At 37.8% G+C, this 10,000-nt stretch overlaps 1 protein-coding gene across 2 annotated transcripts in view; it reads right to left on the reverse strand.

Annotated features, from left to right (window-relative positions):
* LOC133609850 (guanine nucleotide exchange factor VAV3) overlaps window positions 1-10,000 on the reverse strand; it is a 253,478-nt gene that overhangs the window by 116,372 nt on the left and 127,106 nt on the right. For both annotated transcript variants that reach the window (XM_061965862.1, XM_061965861.1), the window contains exons 8-10: window positions 6,586-6,689; window positions 6,406-6,505; window positions 1,639-1,734 (exon numbers count right to left, since the gene is read on the reverse strand). In XM_061965862.1, the coding sequence (XP_061821846.1) occupies window positions 1,639-1,734; window positions 6,406-6,505; window positions 6,586-6,689 (300 nt within the window). The remainder of the gene's footprint in view (window positions 1-1,638; window positions 1,735-6,405; window positions 6,506-6,585; window positions 6,690-10,000) is intronic.

The following is a 10,000-nucleotide window of genomic DNA, read 5'->3' on the forward strand; positions in this document are numbered from 1 at the left end:
TCAGGTTGTACTGCATCAACAAGCGACATCAGTGTGTAAAGGATATCACCACATGGGCTCAGGAACACTTCAGAAACCCACTGTCAGTAACTACAGTTGGTCGCTACATCTGTAAGTGCAAGTTAAAACTCTCCTATGCAAGGCGAAAACCGTTTATCAACAACACCCAGAAACGCCGTCGGCTTCGCTGTGCCTGAGCTCATCTCAGATGGACTGATACAAAGTGGAAAAGTGTTCTGTGGTCTGACGAGTCCACATTTCAAATTGTTTTTGGAAACTGTGGACGTCATGTCCTCCGGACCAAAGAGGAAAAGAACCATCCGGATTGTTCTAGGCGCAAAGTTGAAAAGCCAGCATCTGTGATGGTATGGGGGTGCATTAGTGCCCAAGACATGGGTAACTTACACATCTGTGAAGGCGCCATTAATGCTGAAAGGTACATACAGGTTTTGGAGCAACATATGTTGCCATCCAAGCAACGTTACCATGGACGCCCCTGCTTATTTCAGCAAGACAATGCCAAGCCACGTGTTACATCAACGTGGCTTCATAGTAAAAGAGTGCAGGTACTAGACTGGCCTGCCTGTAGTCCAGACTTGTCTCCCATTGAAAATGTGTGGTGCATTATGAAGCCTAAAATAGCACAACGGAGACCCCCGGACTGTTGAACAACTTAAGCTGTACATCAAGCAAGAATGGGAAAGAATTCCACCTGAGAAGCTTAAAAAATGTGTCTCCTCAGTTCCCAAACTTTTATTAAGTGTTGTTAAAAGGAAAGGTGATGTAACACAGTGGTGAACATGCCCTTTCCCAACTACTTTGGCACGTGTTGCAGCCATGAAATTCTAAGTTAATTATTATTTGCAAAAAAAAAAATAAAGTGTATGAGTTTGAACATCAAATATGTTGTCTTTGTAGTGCATTCAATTGAATATGGGTTGAAAAAGATTTGCAAATCATTGTATTCCGTTTATATTTACATCTAACACAATTTCCCAACTCATATGGAAACGGGGTTTGTAATTAGATTACCATAGTAACTAATTAGATTACCATAGTAACTAGTACATCGTGCAAAAGCGCAGATTCCAACCTTTGAAATACTTAGTATAGTTGGAAAACATGACTGAACATCATAATGGCAGCTACACTTTCCATCTTAAAGATCTAAAAAAAAATTATTTGGGAATGTCCGGCGGGCCAGATTGAAAAGCTTAACGGGGCCGCATGTGCCCCCCCCGGCCCTTAATTTGCCCAGGTCTGCTTCAAAGAATGTAAAATTGCTTTCTTGGTATTTCATATCTTGTTGAGCACCTTGATTTGCATGACGTTGCAAAAAATAAAAAGTTAAAAATAAAAAAAAAACTTGCAATGACCTGCTTGGCCCCTTTTGCTCGGTGACTTATGGTAATAAAAATGCCCCGCAAACACTCCAAATTATTGTGCTCCGGTCTATTTTCTCTCCTCCTCCAGTAGCAAAAGCAGAAGGTCATGAAGTGTGGACAACAGCGCCTCTAGTGGGGAAGAGGAGTAGTGACCTTGTGCATATCAATTTAAAAGAGCCCCTCTATTAAAAAGAACGACTATGTGTTATTATGAAGTGTAAACAACTTAATGCTATATTTAAAAGCGGTGTACCTGCAGCAGGAGGTGGTACTTCAACACCCGCTGCATGGGGACCACCAGCAGGTCCCTTAGGGTGAACTTGCCGTAGTTTGCTCTTTTGGAACACTCCTGCAAAAAAACAACACGATATTTCATAAGCAAGGGGTCAAACTCAAAGCCCCGGGGGCCAGATCTGGCCCACCACAACATTTAATCTGGAAATGATATGTCAGGTTCAAACACTGATGACATCTATTAAACAAGACAAGAAGCAAGGAATTAAACAGAGACAGAAATAAATTTGGCTCAACTTGAGGAGAAACGTCTGGGCTGTACTCTTAGTGCAGTCTCCAGGCGAAAGATTGTACGCCACCTCTTTTTATTTGGACTTTCCCTGTTTACATAACAACAGCTGTTTCTAAAGGAATGGTGGGTATGTAAACAGCCATTGTTTTCAGTCACATTAACACAAAAGAAAAAGATGCCTCGGGCTTGGACTGGGCCCGGATCGAGCTTGGGCAGGTCTTGGATCAAAATAGATAAACCCTCCGGTCTCCTCCCATCGTACACAGCGGAATTGTCCAAGCCTTTGGCTTGGTGCAACAAAGACTGCCTCTTGTCTGTTCACTGGGAACTCAGAGAAAGGAAAGTTTTTTGATAATTTACATACAATTTTTCTGACAGATATGTGTCAATAAAGTACTTAATATTTTCTCACTAAATGTAATTGATTTTTGTTCATTTTAACAGAAAACAATATATGTACTGCTTGAAATCACATACCTTTTAAACTTTAATAGTATCCATTATTGCAACAAATATTACAGTATATTATCATATTTTCCAAACATGTTTTTGTCTAAATAAAAATAAATAAAAATACTTCACTTAACAGCAAACTACCCATCAAATTAATAAAAATGACAATACATTTTACGTTGTTCTTTACAGCATATTACTGTAAATTCAGGGTTCGCACACCTTTTCCATGGCCAAATTCAAGCACTTTTTAAGGACTTTCGAGATCAATTTTCCAGTTTTTCCAGTACCCTTCAAAAGGCGAAAACCAGTGTGAATCAATCCATGGCCTTGTTGTTTGAGGTCACCAAATGCTGTCTGTAGCAACAATACGGAAAATCTGCTAAAAACCTAAGCCTAACATTGAACCATTTCCATGGCCGAATTCTAAGGCTTTTTAAGGACTTTCAAGATACATTTTCCAGTTTGTCCAGTACCCTTCAAAAGGCAAAAACGAGTGTGAATCAATCAATAGCTATGTTGTTTGAGGTCACAAAATGCTGTTTGTAGGAACAATACAGAAAATCTGCTAAAAACCTAAGCCTAACATTGAACCATTTCCATGGCCGAATTCTAAGGCTTTTTAAGGACTTTCAAGATACATTTTCCAGTTTGTCCAGTACCCTTCAAAAGGCAAAAACGAGTGTGAATCAATCAATAGCTATGTTGTTTGAGGTCACAAAATGCTGTTTGTAGGAACAATACAGAAAATCTGCTAAAAACCTAAGCCTAACATTGAACCATTTCCATGGCCAAATTTGAGGACTTTTTATGGACTTTCAAGATCACTTTTCCAGTTTTTCCAGTACCCTTCAAAAGGCGAAAACCAGTGTGAGTCAATCCATAGCCTTGTTGTTTGAGGTCACCAAATGCTGTCTGTAGGAACAATACGGAAAATCTGCTAAAAACTTAAGCCTAACATTGAACCATTTCCATGGCCAAATTTGAGGACTTTTTAAGGACTTTTGAGATCAATTTTCCAGTTTTTCCAGTACTTTTCAAAAGGCGAAAACCAGTGTCAATCAATCCATAGCCTTGTTGTTTGAGGTCACCAAATGCTGTCTGTAGGAACAATACAGAAAATCTGCTAAAACCTAAGCCTAACATTGAACCATTTCCATGGCTGAATTTGAGGACTTTTTAAGGACTTTCAAGATTAATTTTCCAGTTTTTCCAGTACCCTTAAAAGGCAAAAACCAGTGTGAATCAATCCATAGCCTTGTTGTTTGAGGTCACCAAATGCTGTCTGTTGGAACAATACGAAAAATCTGCTGAAAACCTAAGCCTAACATTGAACCATTTCCATGGCCAAATTCGAGGACTTTAAGGACTTTCAAGACCACTTTTTCAGTTTTTCCAGTACCCTTCAAAAGGCGAAAACCATTGTGAATCAATCCATAGCCTTGTTGTTTAAGGTCACAAAATGCTATTTGTAGGAACAATACAGAAAATCTGCTAAAACCTAAGCCTAACATTGAACCAGCAGTTATCATTAACTGAATGGGGCATAGAAAATGAAGCAGTGTTTCTGTAGACTATTCAATGTCATTGGTGTTTGCAAACGTTGTTTACTTGTTTGTTTGTATCATCATCATTCATGTATACATCAATCCTTACAAGAAATACCATTAATTATTATTGTGTACTTGTTTGTTTGTATGATAATTCATGCATACATCATGTTCATTAAAACGACAACCTCCCGGCATGATGGACCAATGCACCACTGTCCTCTTGGGGGCGACACAGAGCCTATATACATGACAACAACCTAATGTAAGGGCTCGTGCAAAGCCAACAGATCAAGCGTGTATATTTTTATATTTGTATTGTTATCTATTTATCTATGTTCTTATGTTTTTATGTGTTATTATGAATTTGCACTACATTAGTTTTGCTTACAATTTCGTTGTACAATGTACAATGACAATAAAGTTATATTCTATTCTATTCTATCTTTCATTTTTAAAGGGGAACATTATCACCAGACCTATGTAAGCGTCAATATATACCTTGATGTTGCAGAAAAAAGACCATGTATTTTTTAAACCGATTTCCGAACTCTAAATGGCTGAATTTTGGCGAATTAAACGCCTTTCTAATATTCGCTCTCGGGAAGCAATCCGCCATTTTCTCAAACACCGAGTCAAATCAGCTCTGTTATTTTCCGTTTTTTCGACTGTTTTCCGTACCTTGGAGACATCATGCCTCGTCGGTGTGTTGTCGGAGGGTGTAACAACACGAACAGGGACGGATTCAAGTTGCACCAGTGGCCCAAAGATGCGAAAGTGGCAAGAAATTGGACTTTTGTTCCGCACACTTTACCACAAGCTATGCTACGACAGAGATGGCAAGAATGTGTGGATATCCTGCGACACTCAAAGCAGATGCATTTCCAACGATAAAGTCAAAGAAATCTGCCGCCAGACCCCCATTGAATCTGCCGGAGTGTGTGAGCAATTCAGGGACAAAGGACCTCGGTAGCACGGCAAGCGATGGCGGCAGTTTGTTCCCGCAGACGAGTGAGCTAAACCCCCTGGATGTCTTGGCTCACACCGTCCCGAAAATGACCAAGAGAAGAATATCGACCCTAGCTTCCCTGGCCTGCTGACATGAGGGTATGTCTACAGAATATATTAATTGATGAAAATTGGGCTGTCTGCTCTCTCAAAGTGCATGTTGTTGCCAAATGTATTTCACATGCGGTAAACCTAGTTCAAAGTTGTTAGTTTCCTTTAATGCCAAACAAACACATACCAATCGTTGGTTAGAAGGCGATCGCCGAATTCGTCCTCGCTTTCTCCCGTGTCGCTGGCTGTCGTGTCGTTTTCGTCGGTTTCGCTTGCAACCATCCGTTTCAATACATGCGTAATCTGTTGAATCGCTTAAGCCGCTGAAATCCGAGTCTGAATCCGAGCTAATGTCGCTATAGCTTGCTGTTCTTTCCGCCATGTTTGTTTGTGTTGGCTTCACTATGTGACGTCACAGGAAAATGGACGGGTGTATATAACGATGGTTAAAATCAGGCACTTTGAAGCTTTTTTTAGGGATATTGCGTGATGGGTAAAATTTTGAAAAAAAAATTGAAAAATATAATAAGCCACTGGGAACTGATTTTTAATGGTTTTAACCATTCTGAAATTGTGATAATGTTCCCCTTTAAGGAAACGTATTTCATTCTTTTCTATTTTATAATTAGCCTATTGAGTCAGATTGCCGAGAAATATGATGAACATTTCCGAGCATTTCCAAGCACTTCACCCTAAATTCAAGCATTTTTCAAAACTTGAAAACACAACATTAAAATCCAAGCATTTTCAAGGTTTTTAAGAACCCGTACGAACCCTGTAAATTGAAAAAAAACTACTATTGTTTTTTTTTTGCGTCAAAATTCTGTTGACTGAGCTGCCGGTTTTTGACTGTAAAATCTACAGTTGTTGTTTTTAACGGTGCATTACTGTAAATGGAAAGACGGTACATTTATTTTTACGGTAGAAAAACTAGCAGCTAAGTTGCCAGAATAAAAAAAAAATAATACTTGTACTGTTTTTCCATTCACAATATAATGTTGTTAACATTATGTGAAAAAAAATGTCAATTTAACACAAAAATTCTGGCAACTGAGCTGCCAGCTTTTTCCGTAAAACCCCCCCAAAAAACAGTGGTACTGTTTTTCCATTTAGCGTAAAATGTTTAAAAAATTTAAGAAAACACTACATTTCACAGTAAAATGTTGTAAATTTAATTTTTTTACTGTAAAATCGACAGTCTACTTAAAACAATTTATATAATTAATAATAAAATCCAGAGGCAAATTCATACATTATTCACTGTTACAGGCGACCCTCTGATGGCAGCTATAAGTGGCCCTCAATGAGAACCAGTTTGACATCCCTCATTTAATGTGACAGCAAGAATTAAGCTTCCTGCAATGCCTCAAGTGGACACTGGAGGGCAGTGTCTGACCATCTGACAAGATGCATAATTCTTAGTTGTTTTTACCTCCAGCTTCATGCGGACATCCTCTCTGTCCTTGCATATGATGTCCAGGGTGGCGATGGCTGTCTCCACGTCGCTGCAGTATTTCCCATAAATAAGCAACCTTAATCAGAAGAGACAATAATTATCTATTTATTTTGAGTTCAAGGCTGTTCAGAGTAATTATTTGCGTGTGTACGGCACCTTTCTTTGAAAGTTATAAAGACCTGGTAAAGGTTTTGGGCACTTCTGTGTTGGACTGAGTCTTGGATTTCTTGCAGTAAACATTTGTGTACTTTTACCAGGTCCTGCAACACAAAATAAGCTTTTGTTGAATTGCATACAATGGCAAATGGACACTTGATTAGGAACACCCTAAGTTCCGTGACAATAAATGGTAAATGGGTCGTACTTGTCAGAAAAATGGTATTTAAATTATCAAAAAAACGTTCCGTTCTGAGTTCCCAAAGAACAGACAAGAGGCTGTTTTTGTTGCACCAAGCAAAGGCTTGGAAAATTCCATGGTGTACGATGGGATGAGAAGGGAGGGGGTTATCTATTATCAAAAAACGTTCCGTTCTGAGTTCCCAAAGAACAGACAAGAGGCTGTTTTTGTTGCACCAAGCAAAGGCTTGGAAAATTCCATTGTGTACGATGGGATGAGACGGGAAGGGGTTATCTATTGTCATCGAAGACCTGCCCAAGCTGAATCCAGGACTAACCCAAGCCCCAGGCATCATCTTCTTTTGTTTTCAATGTGACCAAAAACAAGAGCTGTTTACATACTCCCCATTCCTTTGGAAGCAGATGTTGTGTAAACAGGGAGTGTCCAAATAAAGGAGGAGACGTAAACCTTTTTCGTCAGAGCGTGGTACAAGACTGTACAGAGAGTACAGTTGCCGCGGCTCTCCTCAAAATTGAGTCCAAATTTAAATCTGTCTCTGTTTGATTCTTTGCTTCTTGTCTTGTTTAATAGATGTCATCAGTGTTTGAACCTGACAGTACTTGTATAGCGCTTTTTTACCTTCAAGGTACTCGAAACACTTTGACACTATTTCCACATTCACACGTTCACACACTGATGGCGGGAGCTGCCATGCAAAGCCCTAACCACCACCCATCAGGAGCAAGGGTGAAGTGTCTTGCTCAAGGACACAACGGATGTGACGAGGTTGGTAGAAGGTGGGGATCGAACCAGGAACTGGCACGGCCACTCTCGCCCAATAAAAAAACGACTTTTGGCTAAGGCGGCGGTCGCTTAGTGGCTCCTTGGAGCTTTTTAAAAAATGTATAAAAATGCGAAAAAATTAGGGGAAAATAAAATTTTTGTTTTAATGATTTCTGTAAGACAAACCTCCCTAATTGTTATAAATCTCACTGTTTATATTAAACATGCTTCACTGATGAGAATATTTGGCGAGCGCCGTTTTGTCCTATTTTCAGGCGGTTCTTGAACACACTAGTTTGTTTACATATACAACTTTCTCCGACGCTGCCACAGAAAGACGTGTTTTATGACACTCCTCCTTTGTCTCATTTTGTCCACCAAATGTTGTATACTGTGCGTGAATGCACAAAGGTGAGCTTTGTTGATGTTATTGACTTGTTGGAGTGCTAATCGGGCATATTTGGTCAGTGCATGACTGCAAGCTAATCAATTCTAACATGCTATTTAGGCTAGCTGTATGTACATATTGCATTATTATGCCTTTTGTAGGTATATTTGAGATCGTGTGATATCCTTTACGTATGTCCACTGTGTATTTAATTGATATTTGCATGTCTCATGACACATTATCTGTATGTAATATTGGCTGCATTTCTGATAGTTGTTTGTGTGCCATGTTGTTCCAGACCACAGCAAACGTTACCCAGATTGTAGTAAATCCATTAGAAGAAGACGGCCTGCCCTTTCCTTTAACTTGGACACACACATCTATACCTTTGGCCATTCTAAGACAGTCGTTTCCAGAATATATCTCATCCTGTGAGAAGTTTTACTAATGTTTTCCAATGTTGTAAAAAAATGTTTTATAAATATTAAAACTTCAACATTTCTGCGCCAGCTTGAGACACAAAGTAATTTTGATAGTAGGCTAATATAACTAATATAGACACTTACATCATGTGTTTCCTTCATTATAACACTTATATAAGACTTTTAAAGTCATTTTGATAGTAGGCTAATATAAACACTTACATCATGTGTTGCCTTCATTATAACACTTATGTAAGACTTTTAAAGTAATTTTGATAGCAGGCTAATATAACTAATATAGACACTTACATCATGTGTTGCCTTCATTATAACACTCATATAAGACTTTTGATAGTAGGCTATTATAGCTAATATAGACACTTACATCATGTGTTGTCTTCATTATTTTAAATGTGTTTCCTTCATTATAACACTTATATAAGACTTTTAAAGTCATTTTGATAGTAGGCTAATATAAACACTTACATCATGTGTTGCCTTCATTATAACACTTATATAAGACTTTTAAAGTCATTTTGATAGTAGGCTATTATAGCTAATATAGACACTTACATCATGTGTTGTCTTCATTATAACACTTATAGAAGACTTTTAAAGTTATTTTGATAATAGGCTAATATAGCTAATATAGACACTTACATCATGTGTTGCCTTCATTATAACACTTATAGAAGACTTTTGAAGTCATTTTGATAGTAGGCTAATATAGACACTTACATCATGTGTTGCCTTCATTATAACACTTATAGAAGACTTTTAAAGTCATTTTGATAGTAGGCTAATATAGACACTTACATCATGTATTGCCTTCATTATAACACTTATCGAAGACTTTTAAAGTCATTTTGATAGTAGGCTAATATAGACACTTACATCATGTGTTGCCTTCATTATAACACTTATCGAAGACTTTTAAAGTCATTTTGATAGTAGGCTAATATAGACACTTACATCATGTGTTGCCTTCATTATAAGACTTTTAAAGTCATTTTGATAGTAGGCTAATATAACTAATATAGACACTTACATCATGTGTTGCCTTCATTATAACACCTATAGAAGACTTTTAAAGTCATTTTGATAGTAGGCTAATATAGACACTTACATCATGTGTTGCCTTCATTATAACACTTATATAAGACTTTTAAAGTCATTTTCATAGTAGGCTAATATAACTAAGATAGACACATCATGTGTTGTCTTCATTATAACACTTATATAAGACTTTTAAAGTCATTTTGATAGTAGGCTAATATAGACACTTACATCATGTGTTGCCTTCATTATAACACTTATAGAAGACTTTTGAAGTCATTTTGATAGCATTCTAATATAGACACTTACACCATGTGTTGCCTTTATTCTAACACTTATATAAGACTTTTAATTTGTTTGCGGCTCCAGACAGATTTTATTTCTTGTATTTTTGGTCTAATATGGCCCTTTCAACATTTTGGGTTGCCGAGCCCTAGGTTAAAGGGTTTTGGAAATGCCCAAAAGTGTCCAAAGTTGCCTGTATGTCAGACAGTTTCACAGTCAGACTCATGAACAGTAATTAATCCTTAGCATTTTAATTATTTCAATACCACAAACCAAAAACCACCATTGAAAAACCCGTTA

This window comes from Nerophis lumbriciformis, linkage group LG07 (assembly GCF_033978685.3).
Source record: "Nerophis lumbriciformis linkage group LG07, RoL_Nlum_v2.1, whole genome shotgun sequence".
In the NCBI taxonomy this organism is placed as follows: domain Eukaryota; kingdom Metazoa; phylum Chordata; class Actinopteri; order Syngnathiformes; family Syngnathidae; genus Nerophis; species Nerophis lumbriciformis.